Source organism: Ylistrum balloti, unplaced genomic scaffold, assembly GCF_031769215.1.
Source record: "Ylistrum balloti isolate Yb309-2 unplaced genomic scaffold, AGI_CSIRO_Ybal_v1 Utg370170, whole genome shotgun sequence".
In the NCBI taxonomy this organism is placed as follows: domain Eukaryota; kingdom Metazoa; phylum Mollusca; class Bivalvia; order Pectinida; family Pectinidae; genus Ylistrum; species Ylistrum balloti.
The window spans coordinates 497,626-518,090 of NW_026782161.1; the positions used below are offsets into that span (position 1 = coordinate 497,626).

General features: G+C 35.8%; 3 protein-coding genes across 3 annotated transcripts; 2 read left to right on the forward strand and 1 right to left on the reverse strand.

Annotated features, from left to right (window-relative positions):
* LOC132551054 (uncharacterized) lies at window positions 1–2,770 on the forward strand. The gene is made up of 5 exons (XM_060215154.1): window positions 1–367; window positions 485–783; window positions 1,662–1,804; window positions 2,283–2,399; window positions 2,641–2,770. Exons 1-5 carry the CDS (start codon window positions 1–3, stop codon window positions 2,768–2,770), a joined length of 1,056 nt encoding a protein of 351 aa, XP_060071137.1.
* A 1,516-nt stretch (window positions 2,771–4,286) lies between these two features.
* Window positions 4,287–7,686, reverse strand: LOC132551055 (neugrin-like). The gene is made up of 2 exons (XM_060215155.1): window positions 7,535–7,686; window positions 4,287–6,113 (listed from the first exon to the last, which is right to left on the reverse strand). The coding sequence occupies exons 1-2, from the start codon at window positions 7,684–7,686 to the stop codon at window positions 4,913–4,915; spliced, it is 1,353 nt and encodes a 450-aa protein (XP_060071138.1). The 3' UTR covers window positions 4,287–4,912.
* A 234-nt stretch (window positions 7,687–7,920) lies between these two features.
* Window positions 7,921–18,402, forward strand: LOC132551063 (m7GpppN-mRNA hydrolase-like). The gene is made up of 10 exons (XM_060215167.1): window positions 7,921–7,994; window positions 9,960–10,111; window positions 10,724–10,851; window positions 11,281–11,379; window positions 12,945–13,067; window positions 13,163–13,186; window positions 13,923–14,032; window positions 15,130–15,478; window positions 16,463–16,529; window positions 17,760–18,402. Exons 1-10 carry the CDS (start codon window positions 7,921–7,923, stop codon window positions 18,029–18,031), a joined length of 1,398 nt encoding a protein of 465 aa, XP_060071150.1. The 3' UTR covers window positions 18,032–18,402.
* The last annotated feature ends 2,063 nt before the right edge of the window (window positions 18,403–20,465 follow it).

Genomic DNA, 20,465 nt, shown 5'->3' on the forward strand with positions numbered 1-20,465 from the left:
ATGAATGGAAACAAGCCTAATTGGTGTTTCATTGACGGGAAAGTACCAATCTTTATCGATAAATCCGAGGATGCAAAGTTTCCAATTTTAACAAACGGTCGAAGGTACAAGAAAGATTCAAGAGAATGGCTGCATAAAACAAGCAATAATCGGGGCAAAAACAGGAAGCGGACCGTCGATAGTAAATCAGACGCCTTGGAGGACCACAAATTAGAAGTAAATGTCGAAAGCCTATCCGACACCATGGAAATAGCAAAAAATACCGGTGGGTCGTCATCAACACTTAACTTCTCGGGAAGAAATATAGATATGGGAAAGCAAAAAGAGCATGATATTCGTCTGTCACCTTTCCAGTGTTTTGGAAGAGGTGAAAAAAAATTCGGTGGGTCTTCATCACCAGTTGACTTCTTTGGAAAAAATACAGATGTGGGAAACCGAAAGGAGCATGCTATTCGTCTTTCACCTTTCCAGTGTTTTGGGAGAGATGAGGACAGGGAATTGGCTGTAAACCAGATCGCTATACGCAGCTGTATAGCCAGAGGCGAATCTTCGAGGCGTCTTCGCAAGAGAAGGTTGACTTGGTTGAAAGCAGAGAAAAATGACAGTTATTGCATAGAGGTAAATGGAGAAAACAACTTCCAGCCGGATCACGATCGTTTCCGACCGATACCAGAAGTAGCAGAATTAGAAGCAATCGAGTTCCTGGACCCTGTAGCGGGAAAATCACACGAAGATGTTAATGGCCATTCTTTAGAGATTTCCGCAAGTTTCTGGTTCGATACGGTAAGTCAGTAACCACGTATAGGATTTTCTTGCAAACTCCGGAGTCGAGAGAACAGCTTTGGTTGAAAACTAGATACGTAGCCTCTTCTATTATATTCTACACCTTTCCCTCCTCCACAAAGTCTTAACCCTTTATAGACAACCATTTCGTCTTTTTTTTCTTAGTTGCCACATAGATTACATTTAGTGTGGTCAAAGCCATCAAGTCTGTTTTAGGAGTAACTAATTAGTCTGCCTTCTGGGGCTTAAACAAGCGACCTCTCTGCCCCTCTGTTACTGTTGCTTTACTTGTTGTACATCGTGTGTACAAATTCAAAGTGGTTAAAAATCCCAACGAATCCAACAAAGTGTCAGTAATCCCGCTAGGGTTCGCCGGGACGTTTATCGCTGAATGGATTAATTGATTACATACAACATATCTTTCCCTACAAAATATTCTATCGACTCCACGGAGAGCTTAAAATATACTACTTATTCATATCACGGCTATCAAGACGTATCTAAGTCCGTGTTCCAATTAAATAAACAAGCGTACGGCAAGAAACCTCCACACGTTGAGGAACTCCGTTCATTTATTATACTGCATGCCCTGCTTAGAATGAAACGTGATAATTTGAACTTAACTGTATTTAAATGATGAAATTTCCAATAATTCGTGTATGAAGCCGTGAAACAGTTCAAAAGGATACGTGTGTGTGTATATAATCAGACGTTATCTAATTGCATCCGCTTTTAGGCAATGTCTGTTTCAACCTATTGTACCAAGAATTATGCTTAAAAATTAGCTATAAGTACAATATTGTGACTACATCGATGATGTGCAGATGTACAGCGCAGAAGGAAGGCGAGAATAAAAAGCATCTTTTTTTTACAAATAGGATGACAGCACCGATGGTACTTGGTGGCGCGAGACAAAACCTTCGTCATCCGATTCTTCCCTGGAAGACTTTTGTCCCGGCCTCGACGAGAGCGCTTGTCCAATTGATCCCACCCTGATAAGGTCCCCTGTCCCAAGGAAACGGTAGGAACACCACACAAACTTCAGTTCACAGTTTCATTCACAGAGAACCATAATACACTGAACTGAAAATAATCCTTAACTTCAATGAGAACAATGATAAAATAGATTGTATCTACGTAGTATTATTCAATATCTCGTTATAAACTATGTACTAATGTAAGTGTGTGCAGTAGCAGTGATGCACGGGGGAGAGGGGCGGTGTTATAGAGTTGGTAAAAATGTGTTTGTCTCCCCCTCCCCTTTCCTAAAATCTGGGATCCGCCGCTGAGCTATCCCCGGTACTCCAGGGGTTACAGTAACTTTTCCTCTCTGCACCCCTGGGATATTTCATGGCATAATTCAAGGTTCCATTGGTGAGGCACCTTGTGGACAAGACGAAAAGACTAGTTTGATCATTTGATGTACATCTATCGAATCTTAACGTCGCATAATGGTCGACTTTTTATTCTGAAGCAACAAAATTACCTCGTTTGGCCAGAGGCGCAGACAGTGAAAGTGATCGTAACCCCAGGAGAATCGAGGATGCCACTGAGCAAAGAGGATACGGCGGTGTGATAAACACTGTTGGTGACCATCTCGTCTGGAACTCCTATTCGTAAATCTACCATTGCAGACTTTGCCTGGTTTTTCGAACGGTTTGCTGGAACCGCGATTTACGATTACATGTTTTACGCCGGTAATAACAGTCTAATTGGATATTTTTCGTGATATTAAAGGACTTGTATGTGATATTTAAACCTTCCACTACAAGTGTCTAGATCGTCACTATTTCTTTCACGTTTGCTATTTTCAAGGGAAAATAAATGTCTTATCTTAAGTTGAAATTATTTATTCAGGGAGAAATTGACACTGTTGTCAGAGGAGATTGACCACGAACGACAGGAAAAAACTGGTTCCCCAACAGAGGAGTTCGGCAGCCGTTCCTTAACAAGTCCCAAGGACGACCCACGGGTGGAACCAAGTTAACATTTGTGATCCTGTTATCAGCTTTGTCTGAGCACGAAAGTTTTAACATTTGATAAGAATTATATTCAGTGTTAAATCCATACCTTGATTAGAATATTTCAATGTTAATAAATAAAGTGTTATTCAGAGTAAGGTTCTGTGTTTTGTCTCTGTTTATTATAGCAGAGCCGACTTCCAAAGGAACAATTTCCCTTATTTTTTCACATCTTTTTCATCGCCTAGTCTTGCTACCATACCTTCTATCAAACAACAAAGACACTCTTCTACAATACCCTCTATCATCCAGCTAAGACACCTGTTACCATACCCTCTATCATCCAGCTAAGACACCTGTTACCATATCCTCTATCATCCAGCTAAGACACCCTGTAACATACCCTCTATCATCCAGCTAAGACACTCTACTACCATATCCTCTATCATCCAGCTAAGACACCCTGCTACCATACCCTCTATCATACAGCTAAGACACCTGCTACCAAACCCTCTATCATCCAGCTAAGACACCTGTTACCATACCCTCTATCATTCAACTACGACACCTGCTACCAAACCCTCTATCATCCAGCTAAGACACCTGTTACCATACCCTCTATCATTCAACTAAGACACCTGTTACCATACCCTCTATCATCCAGCTTACACGCCTGTTAACATACCCTCCATCATCCAGCTAAGACACTCTACTACCATATCCTCTATCATCCAGCTAAGACACCCTGCTACCATACCCTCTATCATCCAGCTAAGACACCCTGCTACCATACCCTCTATCATCCAGCTAAGACACTCTACTACCATATCCTCTATCATCTAGCTAAGACACCTGTTACTATACCCTCTATCATCCAGCTAAGACACCGTTACCATACCCTCTATCATTAAGCTAAGACACCCGTTACCTTACCCTCTATCATCCAGCTAAGACTCTCTACTATCATACCCTCTATCATCCAGCTAAGACACTCTACTACCATATCCTCTATCATCCAGCTAAGACATATGTTACCATACCCTCTATCATCCAGCTAAGACACCTGTTACCATACCCTGTGTCATCCAGCTAAAACACCCTGTTACCATACCCTCTATCATCCAGCTAAGACACCTGTTACCATACCCTCTATCATCCAGCTAAAACACTGTTACCATACCCTCTATCATCCAGCTAAGACACCTGCTACCATACCCTCTATCATCCAACTAAGACACCTGCTACCATACTCTCTATCATCTAGCTAAGACACCTGCTACCATACCATCTATCATCCAGCCAAGACACCTGCTACCTTATCCTCTATCATCCAGCTAAGACACCCTGCTATCATACCCTCTATTTTCCAACTGAGACACACCATGCCATCCAGTCATTCTTTTTCAATTATATCAAACATAATTGAATTCAGAAAACATTTGATTTAAAATCATACACAACCTATTCGATTGAGTGTTCAAAATTTCTAGAAAGTATCCCAATATTGATAAACCAAACAAGTTTCTTCATCAGTCAGCTTCAGTTTTTATTGGTTTACTAGATAAAATATTGCTAACACTAGTTGTACATTAAATTAAGCATTTGAGAAAATTATCGTAAATCTTTTTCCAAACAGATAAAATTTCATTTGACTTTCAGAACCTTAACATTTCATACAATAACCAAAGTATTATCTGACCTTACATCTTTACCACTATCAGATGACCTTGGCTGTTGCAGAGATGTTAAATATATATAAATGAAATACATACAATTTTGTAAATCTCAATTGTGGATCATTTGTCAGACAAAATTTGAGTCTTTCTATCATAACCTTTCTTGTAGCTAAATATAATATCAACCTAGTAGGATGTTTCAGAATCTTTTTCATCAAATTTGGATCAAAGAACAAGTGATATCCTTCATTCAAATAAAGTTAACTTGCATGTTAACGTTACAAAGCATTTACGCAAAACACGTCAGCAGGGTCAGCTGTTACAAAGGTGTCTAGAACTGATCCAGAATGGATTCAGGCACTGACAGTTATCTCAATAGTCAGAACACTTCACAGTATCCCAAACTTTTCAATTCATGTCTAAATGCACAGTGAATATAGACAAATTGTAAAAGTGATGAGTCAGCTTATACATGCCCAGTGTAGACGTCTTTTATTTTTTCCCTGTACCGTACAAGGCCATCTCGTCCCATGACTTAAAATTTGGTAATTGTTGGGCTTTTGATTCTTTAAGTTGCTTTTTCTCTTTTCTACTGAGATATCTTTTGGTAGAACTGTTGTTGGAGTGTGCTGTACTGACTTCCTCATTTCCACTGTTAAGATTTTCTATGTTGTCAGACCCAATATCTGTAAGTGAAGGGAGACCTGACTCAAAATCAGTATGTGCTGATGGTTGAGAGATTGATGAATTATCATATCCCAATCTTACTGAAGCATTTGCACCAGGTCTTAAATCCAACTGCCTTGATTTTGGCAAATCTTCAATTTGTGACTTTTGTGAAATGCCATGAAATGTCCTTGATGAATCACCATATTCTCTCCTTGGTAAGTCTCCATATTCAAGCTTTGGACCATCTTCTGATTTTAACCTCTGCGAGTTATCACCATCTGACGGTACATTACCAACCACCGATCTTGATGACTCGTCAAACTTTGTCCGCGGCAAGAAATCTGATCTTGACCCTAGTGTAATTCCATTCCCTGATGAACCACATGACTTTTTCAAATTTTTAAATTTTGAATATGTATCAAAATCATGTCTCTCTTTTTCTTGATTTCGTAGCTTGGGGGGTTCCAGCATTACTTTGTTTTCCTCTTCATCCTGCTGTTTCAAAGATTCAGATTCCAGCCGATTATACTTTGCTAGTATGCTAGTGAAAGGATTCACCCTCAACTGTTTTAATTGCTCCTCAAAAGAAAGCTCTTTGGGGTCATTTAAATAGGATGGTTCACTTGTTGGCATGGGAAAGCCTTTTAATCCCCCAGAGTTACTTAACAAGGACATTTTGTTACTGCCCATCAAAGATTTAAGAGTATTCTCCAAGCGTTCATTCCCTTCCACATCACCATGTTTTAAAGCTTCCAAGTTCTTCTGTACTCTTAAATCATGTCTATCTATTGCATCCTGTGACAGTCTAGGTCGTTTTGATCGTAGAATTTTGATAGCTGCAGGTCGACTGACAGGAAAACTTTCTACAATCCTGTCCAGGGTCCATTCTTCAGGGAATTCTTTGTTTAGAAATCTCATCTGCTCCATTGCCTCCCATGTTAACATTGCTGCTTCTCTTACAGCTGGAAAACTCTTTTTCTGTATTATTTTCTGCTTCAAAAATGCTCTTTCTTTTTTCGTCATACTGTAACATACCAAATAAAATCAAGATACTTTCAACAAATAAGCCTGAAATACCTACATACATATACATCAAATGTTGACAGAAATTATAAGCCATGTACACTGTGTATGCCCTTTATGATCAATACAAAGAAAATCTACTTCATGATATTACATTGAGACTCAGGTGATTGAGATTTGAAAGTAGCAGCTGGCTGGCACTTTGATATTTTATAACAAACCATGTAGGCTGCGTATACTCTTCCTGATCGTTGTGAAGAAAAATCTACTTGATGATATCACATTGAGACTCAGGTGATTGAGATTTGAATTGTAATACAAGAAGCCTAGCAGCATTGAAGGTCACCTGAGATAAGCAATATTAATTACAAAGGTTAGGGGGTAAGCAGCTTTCAATTGTCATGAAAAAGAAATTGTGGCATTGATGATAGTAAGCCAAGGTTAATACAAAGTTATTTCCAGTGGGAAATAAACAACAATATGCTCAAAAGTGTATTTTTTTTCTATAAAAATTATAACTAAAAACAAGAACCAACATGAATTAAGTGTAGAAAAGATCATCTGCTAGGTTCCAGAAGGATACCAAAGAGTATGTAGGACGCTCTTAAAAAGTGGATTAGAATCAAGGCCAGAAAAAGAGCAACAACTCCTGAGACCAGGTTTGAAAAATATGTGACTTTTATAGTAACGTTAAACTCCTCCCCAGGAAGAAATGTGAGACACATTTTGGTAATTAAAGCACCTTTTAGATGCTTTCATCCAAGAAAAGCATTTGATTCTACCATACAAGAGTGTTGAGATGATTTTTTTTCAAATTTAAGTCAATCTGATCGAAATTAAACAAATTATGTTCGAAAACCTGCTTTTCCTATATAAAATATTGTAGTTTTCATCCCACCTAACAGGGAAATTTGTGACCCTGAACCGATGAAATTCGTGATTTTGGTAAAACACCTTAAGACACTTCCATAGATCTATGAAGAGCATTTGATACTACCATTTCTGGGTGTCTAGAAGATTTTTGAAATTCAACTCAGTTTGACCACTTTTTGGCCCCATCCATCAACCCCTGGGTGTCAGCCAGGATCAATATGGGCATACCATCAAGCCCTCATCCTTTGCTCATAATTTTAACCAAGTCTGAAATATTTCCAATGGTAATTAAAACAAATTATGCTCAAAAATATTTTTCCTATGAAATAAAGTAAACATTACACCTTCAGAGCGGGGAAATGTTGAGACCCTGGGGCCATGAAATTCATAATTTTGGTATAACACCTTAAAATGCTTCCATCCATGAAGGGCATTTGATCCTATCCCTTCTGGGTGTTAAGAAGATTAGGCACAATTTAAATCTGAGTCAATTTGACGAGTATAAGAGTTACATCCCTTGAAAATGAATTTTAACATTATTATGTTTACCTGGCTATGTCAGCGCGACTTGGCAATACCGGTTCCTCGTCAAGAAATATGTCTTCGTCGTCAAACCATTCCTTTCTACGTCTGGTGGAAAAGTTTACAACGAAACGAGAAATTCGGCTACAGGACGTGAACAGATTCGGTCTCAACATCATGCCGAACGGACGGAAGACAAACTACTGTAACGAATACTTGTAGAACCAAAATTCCGGATTGGTAATCTTACTTTTTTCAACATATTAAAACCAAAATGTCTAAGTCCAAATTTTAGCAATACTAGTATTTCATTATTAAATATTTACATAACAATACATAGTATTATTTGACTGAGGATATAAGTCTGATCTTAGAGATTCCGGGATTTTACTCGAAATTTATATAGTACCAAAATGGATGCAGCGAAGTCGACAACAACAACATCGGGATTTCAAATTCCTCTTTACGTTCTAGATGATTTATGCAGGTTTGTACAAAACGACGTTCTGAGCAGTTTTGCATTGAAATAACAGTATGAAATTCACGAACCTCAAAATAAAAGTAATCAGACTGCGAGTTTCAGAGCTTATAGTCATACCACGGACATGTATATCTATATTTAAGTCCGTGGTCATACTTAAGGGAATCAGGCGTTCTATAATCCGTGTTATTGTAGGATTTTTTTGCCAGTGAGTATCATTTCCGAAGTTTCAGTGAGTCCCGTTTCAACGAACGAGCTTCTTTTTCACACGAGTATATATTTTATTTAGAGATGCCTCATGATGATGCTTCTGACTGATTTATTTAATGATTGAATGACGTTAAGTTCTGGTTTATGAGATGTAAACGCCAAAGAGACTTGAGATCAGGTTTATGAACTCTTGAAATCATATACTCATTTGATACAAACATTTACTAGAATGAATCAAACTTCAAGAAAACATAACGGGTAGGTTGAATGAAAGGGAGATAATTTATCATAGGCGTTGGGAATAGCTACATGTACCTACACGAGTACTATCGAACGCTCATATGTCAATGACTGGAATTCGGTTCATTTCTCAAAATTCATGCGACACACACAGAAAGGGTACGAGTCCATCACTCAGACATTTGATTCCAAAAGTTACTTATAATTGTAACCCTGGTAAAATACTAGCCGCAATATATCGCTCTGCTAGAGAGAACTTCTCTTTAGCTAGATTCGTTGAACCTCAGACTAGTAAGCCAGGGGCCCAAGGTTTGATTCCAAGCGAAGGCATTGAAATTAATAATGACCTCTTCTACACCGGGGCCCATGCAGGGACCCAGGAATAGTACTTAGCCATGACCCACCAGCGTTACTTTCACAAGCACCGCTGTGATCCCTGGTCACTTGAGGACGAGTTATTTCCTTGAAAGGGAGTATGTAACCCTGGTAAAATACTGGCCACAATAGATCACTTGGCTAGAGAGAATTTCTCTTTAGCTCGATTTGTTGAGTATCAGACTAGTAAGCCAGGGGTCCCGGGGTCGATTCCTAGCAGAGGCGTTGAAATCAATAATGACCTCTGGTACATAATGTTTGGTAGCATAAAATACACATGTTTATATATGTCTCTGATTTTATGTATAGAATGTCTGATACCTGTTGTCATTCATTAATAGGCCAAATTAACTGGCCATATTTTCTAATACATGTAGTTGATTGGATTCTGGACTTATCCACGACCATAGGAATTGGACATTCTATATGTGAAACATTCAGTAGCTATTACAGATTCCTGCTATTTTAGGAATATAATAGCTATATTTCATATATGGAATGTCCAATTCCTGTGCCCCAACTTATCCTGATCATCTGTCCAGCCTAGTACACAGCACTGTTCAGAATACTCTGTTTGTACATTATACTAAAGGGTGTAGAGCAAATGCCGTGCTTCTAGTAAAGTTAGAGTAGGTTCCAAGGTCCCTTGCTTGGATACCTCCAGGTATGCATGACAATTGAAGAGTAGTAAGGAACTAAGGGGTAAGAGGCAATCACAACAAGCTCAGGATACTAAAATTGTTATTTATTATTCTTCGTCTACCGATTTCACTCGTAACATATGGGCTTCTTCAGGTCCTGACCTTGTTGCGATTGCCTCTTACCCCTTAGTTATACTACCATGGATGTGTTGACAGGTGTTGCAAGTGTATTTGATCAGTGCTGTAAAGTATTTGTTACACACAAACAATGGAAGTATAAACAATATCTTAATGTTCTTATACACAAGTCAGGGTAATAATGAAATGTGGTACCACATCCATACAATATGTTCATTATGTACTGAGAACTGTAACCACAGGTTAGTTTTGAACATTTTGATTAAGGATGAAATGTGGTAACATATACTTTTTGAAAATTGTAAGTTGTGTTTGGGAAAAGTGAATAGCTGTTAATTTAATGAAATTGTGACCTTTTTTTTAACAGTCGATTCATTATCAACATCCCTGATGAAGAAAGACAGGACCTCATCAGAATATTTTTCCAGATAGAGCTGGCACATTGGTTTTACCTGGATTTCTATTGTGCTGAGAATCCAGAACTCCGATCATGTGGAATAAAAGACTTCTCTGCACAAGATATCTTTTAAATATGAAAAGAAAGTGATTTTGTATAGAATAGCAGTATGCATCACACCAATTTTAGATATGTGAGACCAGATATTAGTGTTAATCCTATGATATCACACCTGCACATGCAAGTAAGCACTGTCTGTATGTCCTTTCGGATCACGAAATTATCATTACTTATTTATTTTTTATTCTCTTAATGAGAAAAGAAGGTAATATAATCCCAGTAATGGATATTATTTAGGAAAACAATTTTTGAAATAAGAATGAAAACTGGTAGATATATGTTCATGTATAATAATACTTTATCAAATTTTGAACCATGGCTTACACTGTTGGCAGAACTTATCATATACAGAAATATGCAAACAGAACTTTACATACAAACATAAACATATATTTTTTCTGATAACATCATGAAAATTAAAAAAAAAAATCAGATATCTGTACTAAAGCCTCTACTGTGACTTACTGATGAATCTTTTTGAAAACCATTGAAGATCATCATCACATTCTGTCACAATCCATAAATTGCTCAACACTCGACATTTTTTCCCATTAAACCTAATTATGCAGGCCATAGTTGAAGAAATCTAATTATTGTTTCCTTAGCCTGTTTACTGTTCAAACATTGCCCATTTTTGAGTGGTCATGCAGGTGAAGTGGACAAGATTCTGGAGAATTGGCGTACCTATAAGATGAGTGTTCCAACATATGGTGCCATCATGTTGGACCCTGAATTGAAATATGTGAGTGTTTCATGAACATAGTACTTCATGATTTAATTGTTTTCCCAAATATAACACTCAGTATGTAGAACATTGTACACTGTTTTGAAAGATTGCTTGTGTTTTTGTAAAGAAGACATTTTATTGGTGAAATTGTGGCCATAAATTAAGATCAGCAGTGACAGTGGATGAATGATGATGGTCAGTTTTATTAAGGGTTATTGAATGTTAAGGAAAGGAAACAGACAAAGTTACTTTTATAGCCTCATTGAAGTTTGTGAAAAACTGTTCCTTCTGCTACATGTGATATCCTATAGAGGTCTATGTAGTCAGGTAACAGTTATGGCCCATGGGCCCTTTGTCAATAAGAAGAGGTATGATCATTATTGTAAACATACAGTATAGAAGAAAAATATGAGAAGACAGCATGGTCTTTTTCTTCCATTGTAGGTTCTTTTAGTACAAGGGTTTTGGACCAAGAGTAGCTGGGGCTTCCCTAAAGGCAAAGTGAATGAAGAGGAGGCCCCTCATGATTGTGCTGTGAGAGAGGTAAATTTATAGTATAAAGTGTGCATTTGTACATATACATAATGTATATAAGTCTATATGTCATCACGGAATTCAAAGTCACAGGGTAGACTGAACATTTTATCAAATTATGAAGCGATTAGCTTGTTTATCAAATTTCAAATATCGGTAGCTGCTTTAAAAATTACAGTGGAAAATCACTGGATTGAGCATACATTACCTAATAAGGACTCAAAATATGTAAAAGAAACCATTATCATATAGATGTTACATCCAATATGTAGATATAAAACAGAGGTTATTTCAAAAGAGGAATAGATACTGGGAATCCATTCAGTTTGGTAATTATATGTAGATATAAAACACAGGTTATTTCAAAAGAGGAATAGAAACTGGGAATCCATTCAGTTTGGTAATTATGACAAGTTATTAAAGTGACAGTGACATCTGTTGCTGGGCAGGTATTGTCATGATAGAGAAGTACAAAAAAAGTTATAAGCACAAATTGGTTCTACAGAAAAACCTGATATGGTAGACTAGAGAAATGAAAAAATAATGCTTCTGAAATACGTTACAAATTGCTTTATATACATGTAACACTGGTCTATGGTCCGTCTGTCTGTAAACAATTTTTCAACAATTTTTTAGCAATTTTCATTATCTCTACTTCTTGAAAAGAATTGGATGGATCTTTCTTAAATATCATATATACCGGTAGGTTCATCTTGGTGCCTGGTTGTGCCCTTTTTAGAAATTAAATCTTATAGAATTAAGAGCTAAAGAAGTGGAAAGAATAGAAAAGAAGGGAAGATGACACGATAGTGGCACGAAGATCTGGGATCTCTTGTTATATGTAATACATTTGGGTACACAATTTACCGTAGCTTCCACATGATTTTCAATTTGACGTGAAAACTTTCAAACATGTTTACACTTAAGGGACCATTGACTGTCATACAACAAGTATCTAATTATCCTCCCCTTGGCCCCATCCCATCTCACCCATCTCCTATGAAAGGGAGGAGAGGGGGTTTATAGTAGTCACTTTGTGTGTACATGTATGATCTCATAAACCCATGAACACATTTAGTTCATATTCTCATTAAAGCATCACAAATGTCTGATTATACGATGGCCATCAGTCAAGGTTTATGCTCGAACACTTTTGAAATGACAAGCTTATGTATAAGATAAATGTACCTCATGAACTCCTTTATGTGGATTAGCCCACAAGAGATTTACTGATTGATAAAAAGACAAAGGTGTGGGGTATATTCAAGCCCCTGTTCACTATGTTCTTACTTAAATTAAAAAGTTCAAGCATGAAAATGATACTGTATCTTACATGTACTTTTATGTAAGGATGTGATGTTATACATGTACTGGTGTGATTTCAATCTGTTCAGCTTTTAATTAGTAAAGATATTTTGTAAAACAAATGTATCAATCAATTTGCAAACATCATTCAAGACAGTCTTACACCGAAAGTAGAATATTTCAGGTTTTGATAATGTATTTAGTGTACTGAAAAATGCGTCTTTATATATGATACTCTTGTTAAATGGGGTTGGCCTTGTTCATCACAGGTTGAGGAGGAAACTGGATTTGATATAGTAAAACTTATCGACAAGAATGCCTTCTTAGAGAACCATTTCAATGACCAACTGACACGTTATATATATATCAACACGTCCCGAAAAGAAATCAAGGTACTGTACTACAAATTTATTTAGCAATATTGTCTTGAGAAATATGAGAAAAGAAGAAAGTGATACCTAACACAGGGGAAGTTCTATGTATGCAGCCAAAGACACGAAAAGAAATCAAGGTACTGTACTACAAATTTATTTAGCAATATTGTCTTGAGAACTATAAAAAAAGAAGAAAGTGATACCTAACAGAATTGGACGGGGGAGGAATGGGGGGTGGAGAACCTATGTATGCAGCCTCGATGGGGGAAGAGTAGGGGTGGGAGAACCTGTGTTTGCAGCTTTGACAGGGGAAGAGTGGGGATGGGAGAACCTATGTATGCAGCCTCGACGGGGGAAGAGTGGGGATGGGAGAACCTGTGTATGCAGCCTCGACGAGGGAAGAGTAGGGGTGGGAGAACCTGTGTTTGCAGCTTTGATGGGGGAAGAGTGGGGATGGGAGAACCTGTGTATGCAGCTTTGACGGGGGAGACATTGGGGATGGAGAACCTGTGTATGCAGCTTTGACGGGGGAAGAGTGGGGATGGGAGAACCTGTGTATGCAGCTTTGACGGTGGAAGAAGTAGAGGTGGGAGAACCTGCGTATGCAGCTTTGACGGGGGAGAAATTGGGGATGGAAAACCTGTGTATGCAGCTTTGACGGGGGAAGAGTGGGGGTGGGGAAAAATGTGTATGCAGCTTTGACGGGGGAAGAGTGGGGATGGGAAAACCTGTATATAAAGTCTTTTATCACATGTAATTCACAATATAGAAGGTATTCCTGTTATGAATCATTTTATGAGGAAAACATTTGAACTCGGTGCTTAGCCATCACGACTGCTTTATTTCTTATCTAGCTGTTGAATTGATTTACAGAGTTTGCAGTGGTTTCCAATTGAAGCTCTTCCAGCACACAAACATGACCAAACCCCAAAGCAGCTAGGCTATAACCCAAACAACTTCTTCATGGTCATTCCATTTATCAAGTAAGTAGGCTGAGGATTGGACAATTTTATCAGTTTCAAATCATAATTACATTTTACACTTTAATTAGTTGTGGTACACTATTGCTAAGAACTTGAATAGTTCAGATTGTTACACAACATTAACTAACCTGGCCACAGTTTCACTCACCAGATAAAGATTGGACCTATCAGCCAAAAAGTTTGATATAGCAATAAAGTGACAACAGTATTGTAGAGTCAAAACAAAAATTAGAAAGTCTGGAAAGCAATTTCCTGGTCTTATGAAATCAGGCCAAATTACTTCAGATATGGTTTACGATTGCACCTTTTCTTTTGATATGAAAATTCAGTAATTTAAGGAAACATTGTAAAATTGTAATGAAAATAATAAAAAAATCATTAGCACACATTGTGTAACCCCCATACATAATCCAAAGCTTTACTGTACAATATGTACAGTATCTATCTCAGTTTTCACTGATAGGTCTCCAATTTTAGCTGTACAGAATATGCATGCTTATCCTTTAACCAGAAATTAGTGACATCACAGTATGAAAAGGATGAGAATGAAAAGTGAGAATAATCACATACTCATAGAACATTGGAAACATCAGGTGCCTTTACTTATGTGTGTATATATGAATATATTTGTTATATTTACACTATACATCAATGTATGTAATGAAACGGATATGAAATATCTGACACAGCATCACTGACAACACTATCATCATGTATTCCCTGGTTACACTTATATTCAGAAATGTACCAACAACCACAGAATGATAAACTTGTACTTTATACATACTATGTATAACATATGTCTGATGTAAACATTTCTGTTTTAACATCTTCTATAACTGAAATGTGCCGGGCACTAGTGGTCTATAACAGAGAAACCTTTAACCTTGATATGTAATGTTTGCTTGTCCCTTGAGTAGAGCCTCAAGGTTGGACATTCAAGAATCCCACTCCGCGGGTTGAAAATTCTTTGTCACACCCTGAAGGTAGGAAAAGATTATATCATTGAAATCTTGTTTAACCAATACACAAATTGCAGATGTTAAGTGTTATAAATGTGTTCAGGATATTACTACACAATGATTTTTGTTGTTCAGACCATTGAGAAAGTGGCTTGCAGGGAGACAGAACCTGTTAGATACTGAACTTAACGAGTACAATAATGCCTCCCAACACAAGCAACAAAAGGGAGGTAGTGGAGGTGGTGATGTACGACACCACCGTGAAAAACAGAAACAAAAACTACAACAGTTCTTTGCACAGCAAAATCAGCAGGAGTATCAGGATTACTTACAGCTGAAGGAAAATGATCCTCAATCCAGAGCAGATTCGGCTAATAAAGATCTAAGGTCACGATCAGAATCTCCACGCAAAGAGCCGTACCATAAGGGAAGACACCAGGAGAACAGTGAACCATCACAAGGAAAAAAGGGATATCATATTATGGTAAGTACCACATGTTTACTGGTTATTAGCTTAATATCTTATTTGATTGGATTTCTGTTTAAACATTTACAAGTAACAGGATCTTAAAGACCTTGGAGGTCGTAAATAATTTACTAGAGTTATTTCATTGGAAGAGTAGTATCATAAATGAGTTTGTAAGTGATGATTTGTGTTGTTTATTTAAGAAAAAACTCTAGAATTGTTACTGGTTTATATTTATATCAAGTTAGTGGTGAAAAATTTAATGTTTATTTATTTCTAACCAATTTCAGTACTATACATTCATAAGAAAATATAGATCTATACTCAGATTATATCTAATACTATTCTATAATCCCTGTATTATGGATAACAAGGTTGTATACTGCCATCTATACTTTTTCAATCTGTGTGTGTGTCCATAGATTACACCTTCATTTTCAGATGCACAAGAAAAAATTGAAGAGAGCAGATGGCTATTTTTAAATAATCTCTGAATAGTTTCTGAATTCAAATAATGACAAATTGTTTTGGAAACAGGGCGCCTGAAGTACATGTATGGTTTTTTTGTTTTATTCTCTGAAATTTCAGTATCTACTAGGTAAAGTTTTGTTGTATTTAACGAGTCTTATGAAATGCCATTAGCTGTATGGATGTTTGGATGATTTCTTAATATCACTCTTCAGGACACTGACAGGCGACTTACTTTAGAATGATACTCTCCGGCGCGATTTGTCTCCCTGATGATTCTAGATGTTATGCTTGAAACAATTACTGTGTTTTACTGATTGGTGTAATATATACCTAAGTACAATGTAGGAGATCAATCCTATATGTTGTTACACCACTTGTACCTGTGCAGGTGATTAGTCCACAGTATTTAACATGTGTACAGATTTGAATTTGATAAGTGAGTGAAAACTGTTAATTGTTCGGCATTTGAATTTGTGATGCCAGATAAAATAAATAGTAATCTTTCTTAAATCTGTTACACATAAATTTCAGAATCGTGACGGTACTATTAGCGGATCTTCCAGAAGAAGTTTAAATCCACAATTTGAAAACAGTCCAGGTAATTGCAAGTCTTAATTATTACTTATTGCCCTTTGATAAAATGTCCATAGCTTAACTTTGCTTTTATTTAATCAAGGATGATGAAACTTGGTGTATATATAGGTCATACAATAACAACATGTAGTGTACTAAATTTATAGCTATTAACCCCTTAAGTACAGAATTATTGCCCATTGATAAAATTTTGTTCTGATAAAAGTTGTTTTCGGGTGGCATTTATCAGTTTCAAAGATACTCTTGTTTGGTTTGTATTGCTGTATTTTAGAATTAGATTGGTTTGTATTGCTGTATTTTAGAATTAGATTGGTTTGTATTGCTGTATTTTAGAATTAGATTGGTGTGTATTGCTGTATTTTAGAATTAGATTGGTGTGTATTGCTGTATTTTAGAATTAGATTGGTTTGTATTGCTGTATTTTAGAATTAGATTGGTTTGTATTGCTGTATTTTATAATTAGATTGGTTTGTATTGCTGTATTTTAGAATTAGATTGGTTTGTATTGCTGTATTTTAGAATTAGATTGGTGTGTATTGCTGTATTTTAGAATTAGATTGGTGTGTATTGCTGTATTTTAGAATTAGATTGGTTTGTATTGCTGTATTTTAGAATTAGATTGGTTTGTATTGCTGTATTTTAGAATTAGATTGGTTTGTATTGCTGTATTTTAGAATTAGATTGGTTTGTATTGCTGTATTTTAGAATTAGATTGGTGTGTATTGCTGTATTTTAGAATTAGATTGGTGTGTATTGCTGTATTTTAGAATTAGATTGGTTTGTATTGCTGTATTTTAGAATTAGATTGGTGTGTATTGCTGTATTTTAGAATTAGATTGGTGTGTATTGCTGTATTTTAGAATTAGATTGGTGTGTATTGCTGTATTTTAGAATTAGATTGGTGTGTATTGCTGTATTTTAGAATTAGATTGGTTTGTATTGCTGTATTTTAGAATTAGATTGGTTTGTATTGCTGTATTTTAGAATTAGATAAATGTAATACATTGCAAAATATTTGTTACATTGAAAACAAAATGGTGAAAAAAGTCAATAGAATTCAACGGAATGTCTTTGTTATATGACACTGGTTGATTTTTTGAAAAAAATATTTTTGTAGATTTCTGTTATTTTATATAACCATAATGTATTATAAATTTTCATGAGTTGAACTAATTGTTCCTCATGTTTGTATGTCTGTGTTGTTTTCTGAATGCCATTTATTTATGTTTAACAGGTCAAAAACAAGGACAGTCATATGATAGCAGAAACAGGCTTCCCACTGTGGTATTTGACAGAACACAACCTCCACCTAGTCTCCCCGTGAAATCCCAGCATGACAGGAATAACTCCAATAACACACATCACATAAACTCTCCACATAGCAAAGGACAGTTTGTCCAAAAAAAGCATAAATATGTTAAAATCACAGACCCTGACGGCCTTGGGTCAGAGACATGGCTCAACTTCAGTTTTGACGTGTCAGCCATCATGGCCTGTGTTCAGTGAAGTTTTTGTGATATGTAAAGCTTAACAGGGTGTTAAGGCATGCTTTAAAAGGACATGGAATGTGAGATTGTGAGCTAGTTAGTCTTGAATACATGAAATCACAGGTGCTTGTCTGTGTTTACAGTGGTTAGATGGATGTTTAAAGGTGGTTTTCTGGTAACCTGTGATTTACTAATAAGGAAGTGATATTTTGATAGTAAGTAAAGAAAGTATCAAGGACATATACTTAGTTTAAATGTAAGGAAATGTAGTGGGCGTGATATTCTTAGTCATTTGTAAAGGTGCTTAGTATGTATGATATTTTATACATAAAGTGTCAAAAATGTTTCTAAGCAACTTGTTGATTTATAAAAAGAATTATATAAAATTGACCACACTCTTGTTTTCTATTATGAAAATCATTATTCACAACTGTATTTCATCAGATACGTCCTGTAGGTTAGAGTTCATAAGCTAATGTATACTGTTTGACAACATTATTTCACACCATTAATTTACTGTTGAAAAAAAATAAAAAATGACTGACTACTGATCGTCTAAGGAAGAAATGGTGGCACCATGACTGAATGTAAAAATACACAGCAGAGATGTAAAATTCTTGTGTGTTGATGACCATCATTCAGTATTTCAGTGACTAGTACTCTTATCAATATAGTATAACAGTAAGTACAGTGAAAACAGACTGTACATCTTAAAAGAGACTGGCCTTATGACTGTGTTAATTCTGTGTTCAGATACAATTTAATTTCCTTCCTTGATTACTTCTATTCATTATTATATGGAGACAAATCTTTATAATTGATGGAAGTCATAATGTAAGCAGAGGATAATTTTTGAGGATCTCTTTAAAAATGTTTGATATCACTATATTGACTGGAGAAGTTTTGAGTGGGTATATAAAATACTAACCCTGTACGTAATATTCTGTACTATATTTAAGGTGTAAGTATCTTGTAACTGTTACATGTATTCATTAACATATAGGAGATGGATCTCTATCAAAGTGCAATTAAAATTCCAATACATAGTAATGTACTGTAATTATCTTACAAGCCTTAGTTTCAACACAACTAACTTAACATATCCCTGATGAACTGCAATTTTTACAAAAAATCTGGATTAATTTCTTTGTTTTACAGTAACTATAATTATCTAAAAAGTGAATTGGTTTCAGCAGTCCAGCCTAAAGGGCTAGTAAACTTATGCAGTGATCCAACATACTTCCGTCCGTTTTCAACTTTTGAAAATTAAACAGTTTTTTTCAATAACAAAAACCTTGGGTACGGATATTGGGCGTGTAGCATGAAAGAAAAAATATTCAAAACAGAAAACTGGATATCTGTTTCATCTTTTTTTATTTTCATAGGCATGTATTTAACATAAATATTTTAATTACATTATTCATATGTTGATTCTTCCATTCAAACAATCTTACACCACTTGTATACGCTGTTTAGTGCTTCTGATATTGAAAATAACAAAATGACTCTTCCTTATAATAAATTACGGCTTTTGAAATTAGAATTTATGGCTCAACCCCTTTGTACCCCTTGAAAAGGGGTCAGAAAAACAGATACTGATTAAAGTCTGATCATGTCAGAATACAAACTTACTCATTTTAGATAACAAGCACTGTACGAGGTTACACATTCTATATTCCCAAAAAAATAAATAGCGAGAGCTGGACATTGTATTCAGGAATAAGAATGACACATCTTGGGTAAAGTAAATTGCAAAACATTCTTCTTAAGTATGTTCTTCAAATATTCTTTCGCATTGTCTGGTAAAATTCAATTAAAAAATTATGAATAATATTTTTACAATTTTAGTTTTTGAAAGAATGATGTACAATTAAAAAAGACAATTAAAAACAATACAAAATGTACAATGTGAGGAGAGTGTGTGGTAATTGTAAATGTCAAAATGCTTGTGAAATATGAAATGTTATGCTATTTTTTGTGAATGTATTTGTGTAGGTACGTGTAATGATATGTGTACAGATGATTTATCAGTGACAGTGCGGATGATGTGTATCAAAATGAACGCCCTCCTGTGTGAGGACATGTTTAGAATTGTTCTTTACTTAAAAAAAAAAAAAATCAAAACAATCTTGGTGGGTTTTAGAAAAGTAAATGACACCGGCATTAAATCTAAATGACAGTAATCAAACCATGGAATATCACTTTGCAGTTTTAGTACAGCAAATAATTACGTCTGTAAAATGATAAATTGATCTGTTTCACATCATGGCACTTGCAAAATGATACAGCTTATAACATGAAAAACAATGGCATCTTATATCTAACATTGTGTTACAATGTATACGACAATGTACAACTATATAATTATGTATCAGAATGTATACTGTCAAACATACAGTAGTAATTTTGATTTAATTTGTCAACCATTAAATCAAAGTGACTTTAGAAATACT